The sequence below is a fragment of the Apiospora hydei genome (assembly GCF_038363865.1).
Source record: "Apiospora hydei strain CBS 114990 chromosome Unknown utg000002l_segment0_segment0, whole genome shotgun sequence".
NCBI classification, from domain to species: domain Eukaryota; kingdom Fungi; phylum Ascomycota; class Sordariomycetes; order Amphisphaeriales; family Apiosporaceae; genus Apiospora; species Apiospora hydei.
The window spans coordinates 697,449-715,874 of NW_027117361.1; the positions used below are offsets into that span (position 1 = coordinate 697,449).

The following is an 18,426-nucleotide window of genomic DNA, read 5'->3' on the forward strand; positions in this document are numbered from 1 at the left end:
GGAATCCCAAATATAAAAAGAGAAACGTTGCAGCAGATGAATTCGAAACCGCCATATAATTAGCAACATAGAACTCAACTGCAGGCCAACGGCCGATATAATCAAAATATATATTGTCCATCTAAGAGTGTCACATTGCTGTAAATGTACATAATACAGAGATAAGCACGGAGAATCTGTTTCTATACTTTGCTATGACATGTTATTCCTACTTCAGTCTACGTTTCCCAACTTCAACCTACCTCTGCTTAAGCCCCACCCTTCTCCTTCTCATAGTCCTCACAAGCCTCACGTATCTGCGCAATAGCACCGCCCAGGGCATGCAGCACAATTTCCTCATCGAGCGCTCCCACCGCAGCCTCGAACTCATCCTCGGCCTCCTCCCACCTGCCCGTATCCCGCTGCTTGTCGTCGTCGCCGTCCAAGACGAACCCGCGCGTCTCCAGCGCCTCGCGCACGACGTGCCGGAGCGTGGCTTTGACGCAGGGGACGAGCCCCCGAACTGGTTCGTCACGGGCAGGTTCTCGCTCCACTCCAGCACCTCGAGCGTACCGGCGAGGTCGTCGGCCTCGCGACGCGCGGGCAGGCGGTTTGGTAGAGGCGCGCGGATAGACTCGGTGTGCGCGAGCTGGGCCCGGCCGCCGCAGTCGAAGGAAGGGAGCGATGCTATGGCGCAGGGGAGGTAGAAGCCGAGCCGGATACAGGCCACGACGGTCTCCTCATCTCCTTTTTCGCCAGGCTCGAGGCAGCTGTGGTCGTGCTGTGGCGGGGGGCGAGCCGTAGGTCGGGCTCCAGAGGCGGGTCTGGCAGACCATGGTCAGCGGGAAGCGCGAGGCGGGGCTTGAGGATAGGAGCTTGGTGGCTATGGTCCGTCCGCCCTTCTCTTCGCTTACGTTTGCGTGGCCGCGGACGAAGGGGAGCATCCAGGAGGTGGATGATGAAGACGCTGCCGCTGACTCGAGGCTGGAAGTTCATTGGACGTCCACACTGTAGCAGTAGCGGAACTTTGGTCCCTTGGGGCTTGGGTCGGCACTGCTGGTCCGAGGCGCAAGGGCGGCGACCCGGACTCCGGCGTCCTTCTTAGCAGAAGACGCGGAAGCGCGTTGGGGGACATACTGACCAGAGCTGTTTCCGACCTGGATGTTTAGGTTGTTGAATCTCGACATGATGGCGTTGGTATGTGAATTGAGTCAATGACTATGAGTGTGTAGAGCTGTTGCTGCTTTGGAGTGCGATGCTGTGTACAATTGGTATTATCACTGAAGGGGGCTTGCTATTACATAGATATACATTCTTTTCTAGACAAACAGAGCACATGTTGTGGCTTGCACAAATCCATTGGAGAGACACCGCGTTAGCTGTACTGGAACAATAATATTGTCTTCCAAGCCACGGAATATTGCGGCGGTTCTACCTTAAACTAATATGGTGTAATGATCAACGATTATGAATAAAATACTTGCTAGCGTAAGAATAAATGCCACAATGGTGCTTAGCTTGGAACACAAACCACTTGTTCCGAACAATACAGTATTGTCTGTATTGTGTCGATCCAAGCCACATCATGACCTCTTTGTCATTGAAACTGTACGAAGGCCAGTTACATATATCGCCTGGATTAACCCACACAGTAAAGCATTCCTAAGCATCAGGAACGTTTCCCACCCTTGGAATTCATCAACAATTACCACTAGTTTACTCATCAACAACGTCGTCATCATGCTTGACTGGCAATTCCTCTTCTATTCGCCGGAGCAGTCCAACGGCTCCAAGCGCGACGCCTACGTGAGCGAGCCGGTCCCCAGTAGCGTTACCCCTACCACCGAGCCCAGCTCGGACGCACAGCAAGCCCAACAGCCCGTCCAGACGATTCCGTGGCGAGACCTCGTCGCCGAGGCAGCGGAAAGGGAGCGGCTGAGGCTGGGCCTCACGAAAGCCGCCCTGAAGGAGGAGCTCGAACGCCCGGAGGGCCCCAAGCTCCGCTGGTGCGTCACCGTGGACATGCAGCAGACGGGCACGTACACGTCCATGTACATGTTCAAAAACCGGCCGCTCACCTGGATGGTCCGCCACTTCGGCGAGGGGGACCTGACCACCGCGGCCAAGACGACGACGTACAAGGTGACCCAAGATCCCGAATCGCGCTTCCCGCTCACCATGCTGACGCAGACGCGGCTCTGGAGTCCGAGCTACGGCGAGCGCCCGCTCTACCACAACCACAGCTGCGTCGACTCCGAGGACGAAGCCGCGGGCCGCGAAGTCGTGGTCGCGCACATCCAGCTCGGCTTCTACATGCCGATGAACATCTCGTTCTACTGGTCGGGCTCGACCCGGCCCCTGACGCTGCACGCCGACGAGGCGCCGGCGCAGCGGGCGAATCAGCTGCCGATCCACAGCGCGGACGACGACGTGCCCGACGCGCGGGAGATCCTCGGCTGGGACCGGACGCGGTGCGAGGTAACGGCCGCGTTCGGCGGGGTCGTGCCCATGGTCAAGGCCGGGATGTGCGACATGGCGCGCCAGGCCATCGAGAAGTACGGCGGGATGAAGCACCTGGGCATCCAGGAGTCGAACCGGTGGGGCGAGTACGAGCGCGAGGTCGAGAAGGCCGTCCGGCCGCTGGACGACGAGATGGTGATTCAGGCCCTTGCTAACGCCATGGCCGAAGTCCGCCAGGCTTGCCGGGAGTACGAGATGGCCAAGGCCGGTGGGGCTTAAGCCTAAAAGGCCGGCAGAAAGGGGTCTGAAGTGAGTTGGAGGAAGGGCTTGATGTAGCAATTCGGATACATAGAAATATAGGCTAATTGCATCCTTCTGAATTCCCAGATGAAGTACACACTTACAACTTGTCTTGGGTGTGTCCGGTAGTTTAGGCACAACATGAATGACATGGTCGTCGGCGGCGGTGAGGTCAGGGATGATAGAGTTTCGTTTTCATATGGGAGTGGATACACACAATCATACGCTATCGACTCGCAGATTTGATCTGATTGGTCGGATTTTATCCCGATCCAATGGCGCGTTGCCGTCCTTGGTACCCGGTATGTTACATATATCCACACGACCAATCACGGTGTATGCCAGTATAGGCTCGCTACCATCCAGTCAAATCGCCCACGCCGCCGTTAGGTGTCGCGCATCTTGGTACCGATACGCGACCAGCTGCCAATATACGAACCCGTCCGGGAGATTACATGACTTGGCGTGCGTGTGTGGGTCATAGTTCTTTTGCAACAAGGGTAAATATATCCCAACCGGGTTCTCTCTCTCCAAGGCTGAATTTCTTTATCGGCGGGCCTTGACGCAGACTGGCGGGGCGTTCCTTGCAGAAAACGACCCGTCGTTCTTGGCGCTCCGGGGTCCGAATGTTGGTAAGCCGGAGAATACCGTCTACGCCGAGTACGGACAGAACTGATAACATGAGGATGGGCACACTGGAGAACCTGGGGTGGACAGGATATAAGTTCATGGGATCCCAACCCGCCGATCGGGCTCTTTCTCTTGTCTCAGCCAGGCTCCCTTCGCTCTTTGTACCTGAGCAAACCGGTCGACTTCCTTGCAACAGCTCGTCTGCCTCTTCCACACTCTCTTTCCGCCATGTCGCTCTCAAAGCGCTCTTCGCTGCTGTGGACGCTGGCAGCTGCGTCGTCGGCCCTTGTGTCGACAGCTACCGGCTTCGCCATCCCGCGCTCCGCGCACCAAGCCCGCCAGATCCGCGACGCCTCCCAGCTGCTCCCGGCCTACGACTATGTCATCGTCGGCGGCGGCACCTCGGGCCTGACGGTCGCGGACCGCCTGACCGAGGACCCGGACGTCACGGTCCTGGTGCTCGAGGCCGGCATCTTCGCGCCCGACGCGGACGTCCTGCCCGTCACCGACGGCGGCACGCGTCGGCAGCCCCGCTACTTCTTCCCGTCGGCGCCGCAGGAGAACCTCGGCGGCAGAAGCATCGATGTCTGGTTGGGCAAGATGGTCGGGGGAGTTCGGGGGTTAATGCGATGATGACGCTGCGGGGGTCGAGGGAGGATTATGATCGGTGGGGGCAGCTGTTTGCGGATAATGCGCAGGATTGGAGCTGGGACGGGATGTTGCCGTACTTCAAGAAGGTAAGTCCGACGAAGACATGTTGCTTGCAGGAGTGAGAGTCTGGGACTGATTGTTTATGGAAATAGGGTCTTACTCTGAACCCCCTCCTACCGAGCTGGCAAAGCGTTTCAACATCTCGACAGATACCTCATACTGGGGCGAGCACTCGCCTATCCAGGCCAGCTTCCCGAGCTTTCAATACCCCGGTCTTGGTAAGTTCCCATCCTTGCATTGGAACAGGATTTATGCCGGAGCAATGCTAACAGTATATTCCCTTCCCAGACCCCCTGGTCAGCGCCTTCCAGGAGTTGCCCGGCGTGGAGATGATCGCCGACAGCGGCGCTGGCCGTGCGGGTGTCTACTGGTACCCGACCTTCATGGACCCGGTCAAGGTCGAGCGCTCCTTCGCGCTCAACGCCCACTACAGCAACCACCGCGACCGCCCCAACTACCACCTTATGGCCGAAACCGCCGTCCGCCGCGTCCTGCTCGACAAGGATACCGCCGCCACCGGCGTCGAGTTCTACACCAAGTCCAGCAACGGCAGCTCCGTCGCCACCGTCAAAGCCACCAAGGAGATCCTCATGGCCGCCGGCGCCGTGCACACCCCGAAGCTGCTCCAGCTAAGCGGTATCGGCCCCAAGAGGGTGCTTGAAGCCGCCGGCCTCGAGACCCTCGTCGACCTCCCCGGCGTGGGCGAAAACTTCCAGGACCACTCCAACGTCGGCGCCCTGATCGCGCTCGAGGGCCTGAAACAGATCCACCCCAACGCCAACGACCTAACCGCCGACCCGGCCTTCGGCAAATGGGCCGACGACCTTTGGGCCGCGAACCGGACGGGCCCGCACTCCATCGCCTACGGCAACGTCGCGGGCTGGCTGCCCCTGACCGCGATCGCGCCCGAGCGCTTCTCCGACCTCGCGGCCGAGCTCGAGGCGCAGGACCATACGAAGTACCTCGCCGCCGACGTCGACGCCGCCGTCGCGAAAGGCTACGCGGCGCAGATGCAGGGGCTCGCGCGGGCCATGCGCAGCCCCGACACCGTCTTCGCGCGGTACCGCGTCGACCCCACGACGGGCGCGTCGGAGCCGATTCTGAACCAGCCCTTCAGCCGCGGGCACGTGCGGATCAACGCCCAGGACCCCTTCGGCGCCGACCCCGTCGTCGACTACCGCTCGCTCAGCAACCCGGTCGAGCGCGCCGTCGTCGTCGAGATGGTCAAGTGGTACCGCCGGTTCCACTTCGACAGCTCGCTCAAGGCGCTGGGGCCGAACGAGACGGCGCCGGGGGCGGAGGTGGTCACGGACGAGCAGATTGCGGCGTGGGTGCCCACCGCGCTGACGCCGACGGATTACCACCCGGCGGGTACGGCGGCGCTGATGCCGCGGGAGCTTGGTGGGGTTGTGGATCAGACTCTGCGTGTTTATGGCGTTAAGAATCTCCGCGTCGTTGATGCTAGTATCATGCCCTCGCTGCCGGGAGGTAACACGTGCCAGCCTACCTATGCCATTGCCGAGAAGGCGGCGGATATCATCAAGTCCAAGGCTTAATCTAGCAGTATCGAGGCCCAGCTAATCACTCATGATGTGCGTATCATGGATTCATTACTCAAATCATAGAGACGAAAAGTTGAAATAGAATTCAGTTAATCCTTAATGGTTTATACATCCTTTCTAATCCGAAGCCAGCCCAAGCGTGTGTGGCATGTCTGGCCAGAATCGAGCAAGTCCTTGAGTACAATGACTAGAATATACCTGAGACATCTAGCGTGGGTTAGTCTCGAAGTCAAACCCATTGTCGTCCAGGCGGGTCGTTTGTCTCAGTTCGCCCCTTTGTTCATATATCCGAACCGTGGGGAAACTGGTCTTTGCATAGTAAAATTCGCCATGTTACCTGCATATTCTACCATGCCAAGACTAGTACCATGCCTCTTATAGAGAAAGAGCTATGCAGGTTGGGTCGAGTCACACAATTGTCTATATATAAATAAAGGTCGACTTGGCCTATTTGTTGTGTCGATAGGCTAGAACAACAGATCAACCAACCCCATATTTACACAAACACATAGTATTTGTTTTAGCAGAACGCCGGCTAACAAACCCATGGGCTCAATGTCTTCGAGCACTATACCCAGTGCCCAAGGGGATGTGCAGAATGAAAACAACATTATCGTATCGACATGGCTGCCGGACTTTATAGGCTGGCTAAAAGATGCAGGCCAGCCGGGAAAACCCAGGCTTCACTCCGAGTGCCCTATATGCTATAAGCTGCTTGACATATCGACCGATGTCGGCGAATGGTGCACCAATGCCATCCGAGGGGGCTTGGAAGTGACGGCCAAGGATGTCTACGACCAGATGCAGCTAGAGCCAGCGGCTGTCGTCCCGTGTGGCCACGTGATTGGAAGCAAATGCTTCGCCGCGTGGGCGCAGATATCTAAACAGTGCCCCATCTGCCGAAAGGACATCGCCTGCAGCAGTTGTCACGAGAGGGTTCCGGCGCCATTATGCTCTCCATTTAAGACTAACCAGGATGGTGTATACAGCTTCTTCCCGTACGATGCCATACTCCAGTACATCCCCAAGACCGAAAGCGAGTGGGATAGCCCGCCGGGGAAGATTTATTGTGGCAAATGTGTCAGCGAGCAGGCGGTGGTGCTGATGACCTCCACCTTGATCGGCAACCTCGACTGCAGCTTATGTCTGGACAAGGGAACCTGGTTCTGGTCACGAGAATCGTTCGATCAGCACCGAGCGGTGAGGCAGCAAGCCGCCGATACTTTCTTCCGAAGTCGTCTGCTGGATGTGTACGACCTCATACGTCCTCCCGTCGAAGGGATGCGGCCGTCCGAGTACGCCGAGGAATACGCCTCGTGGATCGAGACGTGGAAGCGAGAAAATTCCAAGGAACTGCGCACCAAACCGTGGGTAATAAGCCTTCGACGCCGCATATTTGGGACTTGCCGTTTTACTGGAGACGTGGCCGAGGCGCTGTCGCACCAAGATCTAATTGACATGAGCTTGCTCTCCATGATCATTACTCGGATGTGTTATACGGTCGAGAACAACCAGGCTTGGTTTACGGGTATTGATGAGGCGATTTCATTAACATAAGGGGCCATTTGTACTCCTCCCGCCCACCTTTAGTTAGAGTCGTGATGTGCGTGATATCGCTTGTGAATCTTAAGCTGATCTGCCCATCTGTCATGAATACGAATCACAGATAGGGAGTAGCAAACTGCTGTGTAAATAAAGATGTCTTCCTATTTGAAGCCCGTTTGTTTTTGGTCTTTGACTTTTGTCTCCTGCAAGTGGAAGATACAACCTTGATAGAAGAAGGGGAAATAGAAGACATACCAAAATTGCTGAAAATTCCGTCTCCTTCTACTTTACGTGATTGCACTAGTGTCACTTATATCAATCCACAACCTTCTCACCACTTACCTATGTCTATCCCTCCATTACCACATCCCCGTCCCGAATCGCCGCCTGCAGCCTCTCCTCCTTAAACGCCCCGTACTCCAGCGCCTGCTGCCGCAACTGCATGAACGCCAGGATCAGCGCGGTGAGATACTGCACCTCGTCGAGCGGCCCCACCGCGGCATTAAAGTCCGGCTCCAGCAGCGCCCACTGCGCCGCGTCCACGTACACGTCCTCGCCCTCGTCCGGCCGCCGCTCGAGCCGCTCCGTCGCGAGCCCGAACCGCGCCGCCTCGCGCAGCTTGTGCTTGGCGGCCCCGATGAAGCCGACGCCCGGCTGCAACCCCTCGCTCTGCTGCTGCACCATGGTCTCCTGCCCGTCCGCCAGCAGCCGGCCCGCGGCCTCGCCCGCGTTGCCCTCGGACAGGTACCCGTTGTCCCCCGTCAGGACGTCCGGGAACCGCTGCGCCTCGCCCATGTGCCGGTGGTCGACGAAGTTGCTGCACCCGACGCGCAGCGGCGTCCCCGCGGCCGGGTCCGCGTCCGTCACGTACACCAGGGGCGCGTGGTCGGGCGTCTGCGGCGCCAGCAGCTCGAGCTGGTCCGCGACGTTCTGGCGCTGCAGCTGGAAGGGGTTGACGGCGAAGTTGGCGGCGTCGGCGCCGGGGGCGCGGGACAGGACGAAGGCGACGTGGACCTGGCCCAGGAGGACCTCGTTGCCCGTCTCGAGGATGCGGTTGGCGGTGCAGGCGTCCAGCTCGGGCCAGGGCTGGCCCCAGGTGGCGCTGCGCAGGTTCGCCCTGGCCTCGATCGTCAGCCGGTACTGGGAGCTGGGTTTGGCGGGCGGGACCTCGACGCGCTGGGGCTCGCCGTACCTCCAGTTGATCCCGTTGGAACCCGCGTAGAGGGCCTCGGTCAAGTGGCACATGTGCAGCCAGTCCGCCTTCACCCACATGGGCGGCCTGATGATGGCGTTTCGCACGTCGGCCTGGCTTACCTTGGAATATTCTTGGCCGGTTTCCTTGGCCAGCTGTTCACTTTCGGCAAAACTCCAGTGCTTAAACAGCGCCGCGTTGAATCCCGACACGGTGCTCGTGCCATAGACCAGGTTGCCATTGGTACCGGGAACCTCCGTCGTGGCGGAGCCGGCAGGGCGTTGCAGAGCCAACTGCACGAGCCGCACGGCCTCGTCCCCGATCTGTTCCATGAGTTCCGGAGTTATATTTTCAGGAACCGGGGTGGTTGGTTGTTGCTGTTGTTATTATTGTTGGAAGCAGACATGATGGAGTTGGGTATCATACAAGGGAGGGGAGGTTATATCTGGTGTTTTGGAGTTCTGAGAGTTGCGTTGGTGCTGCTTCAAAGAGTGGTGTCGATACTAGACTAATACTGCCATCTCAGAGAGCCCGCGGTTCTCTAAATATGGCCCGTATGGGCGGAACAGTGGTATTGATGCATCATGAACATGACCTTTGTTCAGTCAGCACAAATCCCTTCTTGAGGGTTCATATGAACAATGGCATTGTAATCAGTGCCTGAGTTGCAGTAAACAAGCCTTTTGTTTGCGGAGCGCAGCCATTAGCCATGAAGTTATGTAGCTAGGTAGCGAGGACTTATCTCCAGGTCTATGTTACAAACACTAATTTTGAAAGACAAGAATATACGCTATGGGGATATAGTGGCTCTATAATTGAATTTACCTGGGAACATACGAGCATTGAAAATAGTTGCCAATATTGACTTGCTTTCGTAAATTTGGGGAATGTGACGAATAGAAGGATAAATTGAATTAATCGGGTGTTGCCAAACCGCGAAAGGTAAAAAAGAGAAAAAGAAAAACACGCTCCCAAACGGGATCGAAAAAGTGACCGCAGAGGGAGTTGAACCCTCTTGCCTTTAAGTATATAAATAAGAATACTACCGCTAGGCTACACCGGCCCGGTCGAGGGAGATCTCTGTCAAATAGATTCATAAACCCTAGCCGTGGCTACGTTACTGCTGGGGGAAAAGGGGGGTTGACGAGTGAGTTGGCACGGTAAAGTTTGGTGGTGTAATGGGTCGTTGAGCAAGTTACCCCTCGAAGCCCCATCACCAAAAGCGAAGAATCCAGGAAAAGAGTCACAAAGTCCTTGTTACCAAGAGGTCAGATAAAGAAGTCCTGCATCCTATGCCTTTGTTGTCGCGATAATGCCCTTGCACTACACGGTTGTTCCCGACCCGAAGCGGGTACCTGTTTGGCACAACGTACATATAAATAACCCCCTGAAGGCCCATCCCTATACTAGTCATCACATCGTCAATTACAGACACCTATTCACACCCACATTTACTTCCACAATTACAGTTCCCACTCAATCACCATGGCCTCCTCCGAAAAGTCAGCTTCCCCTCCCCCTCCCCCAAGCCCGCCGGCACCGAGCAAATCGCCCTCGACCGCCTCACCACCTTCGAAGTGGAATGGGACGGCCACCCGTGCCGTCTGGTGGTGCGGGTGATGCTGACGCCCGACCGGGCCGAGATCAAGCACGCCGCCGACTGCAAAGAGCGCGGCCACCACGTGCGCTCCGACGCCGACATGATCAAGACCTGGATCTTCTACATGGGCACCGTCTGCCTGCACAACGGCCTCGTGACCGAGCAGCAGGCCAACGCCATCATGGACATGTCCGGCCTGAACACCACGCCGGGCTTCTGGTGGTCGTACCGCGGCCCCGCGGGCAAGGAGAAGACGCTGCCCGAGGACGACCCCAAGGAGGGCAGCCCGTTCGTGCTCGATATTGACATGTTCCGGGCCGCGATGGGGGCGACGGTCCAGCCGATGGGGGATACTAAGATCATCAAGGTGGAAGAGGTCAATTAGAACGGTTCAGGTAAGTCATTCCGTATGTGGTCCGAACGAGGAAAATATTATGAGTCAGGGTAGGTAACCTTAGGCGAGCAAAGCTATTAAATGTACAATGCGAATGTCCCAGGCTAACATAATAGAATATTTGTGTATCTGTCCATAATGTGCGAGAGACTCTGTCAATCTAGACATATTTACTGAAATGCCCCATCAAGATCCTTCTGCATTTTCCACGTAGCGTATTAATATCCGCTTCCTCAAACTCGACACCCGTCCCGCAATCGTACGCATTCCTGCACTCGAGTAAGTAGGTGCAGATGTATATCTCCCCGTTATGGCCGACGACGCCATTCGACCCATGATAGAACGGGTTGCTGGAATGACCGACCACCATCACCACCAGCGTGCCCCACGCCATCGATCACCTCAGTCCTGGAACGTTATGTTTTTAGTCCTCGCGAGCAGGCCCCAAGGAGAAATGGAAATAGAGAAGTCAGAAGACGGGTGTGCGAAGAATTGACCCAGAACACGTACCAACAAGATCTGGTTGCCGATAGGCGAGATAAAGGAAATATCAAACACCATGTCCTTGTCCATGCGCACCTGATTGTAGGACTCAAAAGAGAAAACAGGTGGCTGACTATCTCTGATGCAGGGCTTTGTTATTACAAACGGCAATGTTCACTACAAACAGGCCTTCCCGACCCGACGCAGATAGCTGTTTCATAGGTACGCATTATATATAAGTAGCCCCCTGAAGCTCCGCTCTCTCAGCCATTCCATTACTATATCTCTTGTCCTTTTCAGCTCAACCACCATGGCATCTTGATCCACGTCCACTCCCACTTCCCCCGCTCTGCCCACCGGCCTCTTCGAAGTCGAATTCCAAGACCACCCCTGCCGCCTCGTCGTGCAAGGCCTCCTGACCCCGAGCACCGCCAGCATCAAGCACGACCCCGACCACTGCCCCGCCCGGCCCCACCACTATCACAACCTGTGGCCCGACAGCGACCTCGTGCACATGTGGATGTACTGGATGGCGACGGGCTGCCTGTCACCACGGCCTCGTGACCGAGGCGCAGGCCAACGCCGTCATCGCGCTGACGCGCCCGAACCCGAAGATCTGGTGGCGGTACCAGGGCGCCGACGCGGGCGGGGCGAAGACGCTGCCCGCGGACGACCCCGCGGAGGGAGCGCGTACGTGCTGGATGTGGGGATGTTTCGGGCGATGATGGGGGTGTCGGGGTTGCATGGGAAGACTAGGATCGTCAAGGTGGAGGAGGTTAACTGAGCTACGTCGGTAAGTCATTCTTACGGCCCGACCGTGGAAAGCATTGGGTAGGTAATTAATGTAAGTAGCTATCGGGGAAGAATTTGAGCTATCAACGAAATAATTCCAAGGATACCAGGGATGTAAATGTCTCCAACGTGAAAGAAAATGTCAATCTTGATGTTTTCGGGGAAAAATAACACCCATCAGTTTCCCTCTGCAACGTCATATTGGCAATCCACCCGAGCGCCTGTCTCTAAACACTCTCGTCGTACGACACGTCCCACGTGAACGACCCGCTCCGTCTCAAAGTCCCACAGCGCCCAGTAATGATGTGGGCGTCATCGAGCTCCCGTGTTTGCTCTGTTGCTTGTCCCGGAGCTCGCTCCCTCGTCGCGGGCGTACGGGGTTGTTGTGGGCTTGTTGTACATGGTTTGGGGTGCTCCGCATGTAGGCGAGGATGGGCCACGGGCGCCTTGGGCGTTGCGGGATTCTTGATGGGCAGCAGTCGGCTCTACACAGAGAAGACGCGGGGCGCCGTCGCACATTTCGGCTGGGCTGGGTTGGATGTCCTGTTTTCAGATGGCGGCGAAGCATTTGCGGGCTACGAAGGCCAAGGCGCAGCCGGAGGCGAGGGCGAAGTCTGTCTCCTTCTGGAAGGGGTTCGTGAGATGAGACTCCATCATACATCACCTATATATGCACCTTCTGGGTCAGGAAATATGATGCTGTCAGATGCTGGGTGGATGGCAACATCGCACTGGTAGCCATATCTATATACCGGCTTTTCTGTGCTTCTGGTATCGTGGGGAGATCAGTTGTGGCTATGGTTGCAATAGAGATGAGGACCATGACAAGTCCGAGTTCGGTTCTGTAAGTTCGGTACTGCAAATTCGGTACTGCTTGTTTAACACTGCAACTTCGGTATTACAAGTTCGGTTCTATAAATTCGGTTCTGCTTCCCCAGAACTTGCGGGGATATTCCCCGGGTTTTTTATTTGAACGCCTAGGCAACCGCTCCATGGGGACACCCCGGTGAAGGATAATTGTAAACAATGGCGGTCTACACCCTTCCTTCACATGTCATAACCAAGGCACACAAGACACCCAAACACATACCAGGTAGGATCTATGTAAAAGGAATACGTCAAGGCAGTCACAAATCCACAAAGAGCAATAAGTATGTGCTATGGATGGATGTATTCATGAAGTCATATCTAGAATCCTAAGAGAAGTGGACAGGCATGTTCCCCTGCCAAAACCTAAGACCACCACCATGCTTTCATCGTATTTCGCAGAAACCGAAACTGAAAATCCCATCCTCCATAAAGAAAGTGAACGCTATAACCAGTCGAATGTAAAACCCATTGCATCACATCCATCCAGACTGAGAGTGAAAACCAAGTGCAATCGTGTTTCCCAAACCCGGGATTGTTGGCCGTGAGATCACCAAAGGAATTTAGGCCTCAGACTCCTCCCGAAGCTGCTTCTCGGCAGCAGCGTCATCCTCGGAACCATCGTCCATGGGCATGGGGGCTCGTCAGCGGCCAGCTTGGCGGGGGAGGCACGCTTGGCTCGCTTGGTGGGAGTCTCGTCGACATTGTCACCACCGCCGGCCTTGCGCTTGGTGCCGGTTGACTTGGCGCTCTTGGGGGTCTTGGCCGGGGCAGGCGAAGAAGTCGGGGGTGGCGACGCCATCGCCAGCAGAGACCTGGGCGAACTTCTGCTTGAGCTTGCCCCACTTGTTGCTGGCGGTCTTGGTGGTGTTGGTGACGTCCAGTGCGACCATGCGGTTGTACTAAATAAGGCAACCGTAAAAGTCAGCGGTCGGGTCGTATTAGAAAGTGCCAGAAAGAACGAAACCTCGGTAATACTTACGTCGGGGCTCATGGCATCCTTGAAGCACAGCCAGGCAAGGCCGGCGAGCTTGCACTCACCCTCGTTCAGCTCGGCCAGTTTCGACTGGGCGGCGGCGGCCAGAACCTTCTGCTTGATCTTGCCCCATTTGTTGGAGGCGGTCTTCTTGGTGTTGATGCCGGCAACACGGGCAAGCTTGTCGAAGTCAACCGAGACCTGTTGTCAAATGTTCACTTGAGATTAGCTGAAGAAGTAAGAGAATGACAGCGAGGAACCATATCTTCCTACCTCTTTGAGGTTGATGGAGTGCAATGCACCGACTATGAGCTCAAGGTCACCAGCGGAGAATGCTTCATTAGCGGCCATGACGATGGAAGAGAATGGTAGAGATTGATGAGGATGTATGAAGGATGGTGAGCTGGACGAAAGAATGGGGAAGTTGTGGGTGGTGGTGGGTGGTGGCGGGTGGGAAGACGAAGGGAAACAAAAGATGTTGCCGTGGTCTTGGGAGGTTGGAGGTGTGAAGACCAAGCTGCCAAATTTGTAGCGGCTGGCGGGCAGAAGTGGGCAGGAGCGGGAACAATGGTCGTGTGAATGGAAATGTCCGCGACGAGTGTACGGCTAGGAAACAATTGAAGTGAGAGGATAAAGGGTCGTCGCGTTTAAGGGGCCGACGAGTTAGGGTCGTGGCAGACACGGCTTCACTTCTGCGTCACCTGGAAAGCTGACCTTATCACGGCAGACTTGTTTATTGTTCTTCTGGCTTACCAAAATCAATCGGTGCCCGCGCCATGGACTCACATTTGATTCCTACATAGATACTCAATACCCTCTTAATGATAGCACACAGATGCTGCAATACATACGTCTCCCATTGGTATTCCATCTTCCAACAATCGCACCCTTAGCTCGCAAAGATGACTCGGCGAGAAGAAGACATTGAACCTCAAACCAGAGTTTCAAGCACAATAACATACGCTTGCGCACTCGGTGGTCTGGCCTTAGGCTACAACCAAATCACAGTCACAATATTCAGACCATCAATATAAGCGTTGGATGTGACGTCTTTTCCAGGTATTTCGTTTATGCCTGCTACTTTGTTTATTCTAAGTCTTCTTTTTATTTCGGTTATTTCGCTTCTTTCGCTTTGACACCTAGAGTCAATAGGTTGATATATCACTGACGCTCCTACGCCATTGCAGTCCATACCATCTAGGACAAACCTCTCTCAGCTCCCAACAAAGAACACGGTCGATGATCAGGACAGGATGCCGGATGCGACGCGTCTTCGGCACCCTTTTCAACAAACAGCAACATCAACCTCCTCAGCTCCGGTGCGGGCTTCTTCGCATACCTCTTCGATACAACCGCCAAAAGATGATCAGGACTCCTCCTGTACTTCTCCCCCAATATCTCGTTTCTCCGGACATAGTGATCTTGCGAATCAGCCCCCAACCGAAGCAAGGCCTCAGCGAGCTCCAACTCCCCCCACCGAATGGCACTCCCCCAGCAGCGAAGCCCTGGGCGAGCGCTCGTCAAACCCTAAGACCGTCGGATCCTCCCGGACGACCTGTTCGACGAGCAGCGTCAGTTTCAGGTGCAACATGTACACCAAAGTGCAGAGCGGCGTATTGTAGCCCGGAACGTCCACCACATCGCCGATGTCCAGGTTAATGCACGTCCGATCGAAGCGGACATTGCCGGTATCGAACCAGTCGCGCAGCATGGGGCCCGTTTGGAACAGGTTCCTGCACCGGCCGTCGAGCTGGAGGTCGGGGCACTCGGACTCCAGCACGTGCGTCCGCCAGTTCGCGCAGCAGTACGCGCGCCATTTCGAACAGAACCGCGAAGAGCGGAATTTGAACTCCTGCTCAAACGTGGCGACAAACCGGGCTCTAGCGCTCAGGAAGAAGCTTTCGCGGGGGTTGACCAGGACATCTTCGCCGGGCCACTTTCGGGAGGCGAGGTGGCGTTCCACGTTGGCCTCGAGTTCTTGGCATTCCGCCAGGTTCAGATAGGCCAGGCAGCAATCGCCCAGCACCATGTGGGCGGTCTGTAGTGGGATGGAATTTCGCCAGACTCCTGGGACATGGTTCGCTATATCAAGTAGAGTAAGAGGAGGAGGCTCTGAGGTAGTGACGTTGGTAGACTGAAGGAACTCCCGCACCGTCTGATGCAGAAAGTAGACCTTGTTCTCGTAAACCGAGAGCATGAGGCCGCACTCCCGCCTGATTGTATTCTCGAAATCGTCCAAGCTCTCCAGGTCGAGCTCCTTTGCCGATTTGGTGTCCCGCTTGGTGTTGAGTGCCTCGTTCATTTCTTCCACAGACAATGGCCGAGTGGCCGCGAGCACGAAGCAGAATGCTCTGAAAGCAAATGTCTTGTCTTGAGCCCTTTGAAGAATCCTTTCATAGGCGTCTTCGACAGTTGTCGGGAGTGTCCGTAAAGCCTCGTCGATACTAGCCTCAGTCCTCTTGAATGATCCCCCTTCCAAGTAATCGAAGACCAGGTATATCCAAAGATATGTTCGATGAGGAATTTCAAGAAGCCGTTGCTCCAAATGTGTAGCCAGCGTGGGCTTCAAGTTACACTCCTTGCTGAAGAGCTTAACCCGGTGCTTGATGACAATGTTGATCTCGTCTGATATGACAGAGAGTTCGCTTTCTCCGGGAATGCGGATGGTAGGAACTTCTTCGTGCCGATTCCCGAAGCTCGAGGTGATTGTTTCGTACGGTCGGCTGGTCATGACCACTTTGAGTGTGGTGCCTTGCGGGGGAGGGCTTTTTGAAGATATCTCGCACACATCCTGCAAAACGCCGGCGGTCTTCATCCCGACTTTCGTCGAGGGCATCAAGAACACAAATGACTTGACCGGCTTCGGGATCCTGTACCAGGGAGCTGAAGGCGGACCAAAGAGAAGTGATGCTTTTCGTTACGGCCCGGTGATCTTTAATGTTTCTCATCAAGGACGGGCGCTTCTTCAAGAGCTGATGAATGATTGCGCAAAGGGCCTGCTGCAGGGTATTCTGTACTTGATCTTTAAAGAAAAAGTAGCAGATTGTGGCTGCTGGTGCTGTCGTGGGTAGGTGCTCATCGACAAGGAATTTCGCAAGCACCGACTTCCCACATCCAGGATCAGCTGATATCAAGAGTGGCCCTGAGTCCTGTTTCTCCCACTCGAGGTAGTTGCCGTGCTGCAAGAGCCACTTGCAGGTACCAGGAAGGCGCTGGGCGACAAGGGCTTTCCAATCCGCGTAATCTTGCTGGCCGTCAGTGAAGACCCCAAGACAATCCTGCTCTTCCTTGGTCAAGGCTCTTCGTTCAGCAGTTTCTGAGAGCTTCAACTGTCGGAACATGACGCCGTGGCTCTGCTCGGCAATCTTTCTTTCCTCTCTCGCTACTAAGAGCTGTTCCCGGCTTATCTGAAGAAAAGATTGGAGAAGCTCCACCATCTGCGCAGAGTCGATTCGGAGTCTCGAGATGGTCTCCTGGCCTTGGGCCGTGCCCATCTGCTCGGCATTGCGAGCTACAACCATCTCAGTCTCCTTGATCGACTTGAGCCTAGCTTCCCACCCATCTAGATCAAGCATGCCTCTAACAACCTGCTTGGTCTTAGAGTAATGAATCTGTATGACGCATTGTGCAATATATTCGATAATTTGACCTGTATCCTCGGGTTAAGTCGTCGTCCAAGCCAGTAAACTCATATGGAATGACTATTGGAAGTCACTTACCATATAGCCGAACAACATCCGCCTCGTTCGCCCTGACAAGCGAACCCAACACCTTAGACGTCTGCTCCGCGGGCCGGAACAGCACCTTCTCAAAAGCCGCATAGTACTCCATCCTCGAAGTCAAATACACAAACCCATCCCGCATAGCCGTCATCGAACCCGTCAGGTTCTCGACCAAGGGGAGAGCAAAGCAGATCCCCGCCCACACGGTTGAGGCTTCTGGTGAGCCCTTTTTTCAAACGAGAGTCAGCTATTATCTCCGTGTCGGGGTGTGATGGTGATCTGGGAAGCTCACTTCACGGCAGCGTCCACGATACCCTTCACGCTCGAAAGCACCTGGGCCGTCCGCGTAATCCCCTCGAGAACCCGACTCTGTCGGCTCTCGTTGACGCGCTTGAGACCCTGCTCCGCCACGCGTTGCATCTGCGTCCTCCGCGCGATGGGGGCTTCCTCATCAAGCTTCGAGAGTTCGTTGTCGACATCGTTATCGTCCGGTTTCGTCAACAACACTCCCTCATACTTCTTAATGAGGCCTGGCTTGCGGTCCTTGAGCTGATCGTAAGCCGTGTCCCAGAGACTAGGTGAATCGCCCTTGGATGTCGGAACAACTTCTGTTGCAGTTGTTGGTGTGTCCAAAGGCGGAGTCTGGGGGACGGCTTTTTTCTTGCGTATGAGCTTGGAGAGCTTCTCCTGTAGCCCCATGGCAGCGTTTCTAAAAGAAGGGGGGGGAATAAAAAAAGTGTAATGTACGCTTCACGTTCCAAACCGAGTCACAAGAAATGCCATTCATCGATAGATGTTCGAGTAAAGCCCATCTTCATATTCAAATAGGACAGCAGGGGAGGGTGCCATATCCGTAGCGATCAGAGAATGAAACCATTAGTTCATGAGCTGCAACAAGTGAGGGGTCAATCGTGACCGACTATATGACACGCAATTGAAAAGTAGATGCGGAAAGGAGGCGCAGAACCAATCAGATACCATCGCCAAAGCAGGCTGGCCAGAAACTCGACCAGTTGACGACCAAATGAGTGGTTCTTAATCGGGCGGGTCGCCCCGTTGGCACTGACAGGGGTCTTTCAAGCGGTTTCGCCGAAGCAGACGACGAAAAGTCCGCATGGCGTCTACTCGCTTATGCATGATCGCATCCATGGTCTGTAACGGGGACCAATCTGCTGCTAGTAGCAGGCAGTACAGTACACCACAATCAGGCTGA

At 55.5% G+C, this 18,426-nt stretch overlaps 8 protein-coding genes across 8 annotated transcripts; 2 read left to right on the forward strand and 6 right to left on the reverse strand.

Annotated features, from left to right (window-relative positions):
* Positions 1-248: 248 nt before the first annotated feature.
* Positions 249-1,166, reverse strand: PG997_000226 (uncharacterized protein; the record flags this gene model as incomplete). Its single annotated transcript, XM_066804541.1, has 3 exons — positions 249-502; positions 553-803; positions 1,117-1,166. The coding sequence occupies 3 exons, from the start codon at positions 1,164-1,166 to the stop codon at positions 249-251; spliced, it is 555 nt and encodes a 184-aa protein (XP_066674314.1).
* A 529-nt stretch (positions 1,167-1,695) lies between these two features.
* PG997_000227 (uncharacterized protein) lies at positions 1,696-2,891 on the reverse strand (the record flags this gene model as incomplete). Its single annotated transcript, XM_066804542.1, has 2 exons — positions 1,696-2,720; positions 2,840-2,891. 2 exons carry the CDS (start codon positions 2,889-2,891, stop codon positions 1,696-1,698), a joined length of 1,077 nt encoding a protein of 358 aa, XP_066674315.1.
* A 706-nt stretch (positions 2,892-3,597) lies between these two features.
* Positions 3,598-5,636, forward strand: PG997_000228 (uncharacterized protein; the record flags this gene model as incomplete). The annotated part of the gene is made up of 4 exons (XM_066804543.1): positions 3,598-3,972; positions 4,047-4,106; positions 4,202-4,298; positions 4,369-5,636. The coding sequence occupies 4 exons, from the start codon at positions 3,598-3,600 to the stop codon at positions 5,634-5,636; spliced, it is 1,800 nt and encodes a 599-aa protein (XP_066674316.1).
* Positions 5,637-6,197: 561 nt separating this feature from the next.
* On the forward strand, positions 6,198-7,199 carry PG997_000229 (uncharacterized protein; the record flags this gene model as incomplete). The annotated part of the gene is made up of 1 exon (XM_066804544.1): positions 6,198-7,199. The coding sequence occupies one exon, from the start codon at positions 6,198-6,200 to the stop codon at positions 7,197-7,199; it is 1,002 nt and encodes a 333-aa protein (XP_066674317.1).
* A 336-nt stretch (positions 7,200-7,535) lies between these two features.
* On the reverse strand, positions 7,536-8,711 carry PG997_000230 (uncharacterized protein; the record flags this gene model as incomplete). Its single annotated transcript, XM_066804545.1, has 1 exon — positions 7,536-8,711. The coding sequence occupies one exon, from the start codon at positions 8,709-8,711 to the stop codon at positions 7,536-7,538; it is 1,176 nt and encodes a 391-aa protein (XP_066674318.1).
* A 1,131-nt stretch (positions 8,712-9,842) lies between these two features.
* On the reverse strand, positions 9,843-12,167 carry PG997_000231 (uncharacterized protein; the record flags this gene model as incomplete). Its single annotated transcript, XM_066804546.1, has 3 exons — positions 9,843-10,332; positions 11,465-11,641; positions 12,025-12,167. 3 exons carry the CDS (start codon positions 12,165-12,167, stop codon positions 9,843-9,845), a joined length of 810 nt encoding a protein of 269 aa, XP_066674319.1.
* Positions 12,168-13,222: 1,055 nt separating this feature from the next.
* Positions 13,223-13,842, reverse strand: PG997_000232 (uncharacterized protein; the record flags this gene model as incomplete). Its single annotated transcript, XM_066804547.1, has 3 exons — positions 13,223-13,417; positions 13,498-13,692; positions 13,798-13,842. The coding sequence occupies 3 exons, from the start codon at positions 13,840-13,842 to the stop codon at positions 13,223-13,225; spliced, it is 435 nt and encodes a 144-aa protein (XP_066674320.1).
* Positions 13,843-14,944: 1,102 nt separating this feature from the next.
* Positions 14,945-17,912, reverse strand: PG997_000233 (uncharacterized protein; the record flags this gene model as incomplete). Its single annotated transcript, XM_066804548.1, has 4 exons — positions 14,945-16,242; positions 16,280-17,140; positions 17,211-17,429; positions 17,528-17,912. The coding sequence occupies 4 exons, from the start codon at positions 17,910-17,912 to the stop codon at positions 14,945-14,947; spliced, it is 2,763 nt and encodes a 920-aa protein (XP_066674321.1).
* Positions 17,913-18,426: the final 514 nt, after the last annotated feature.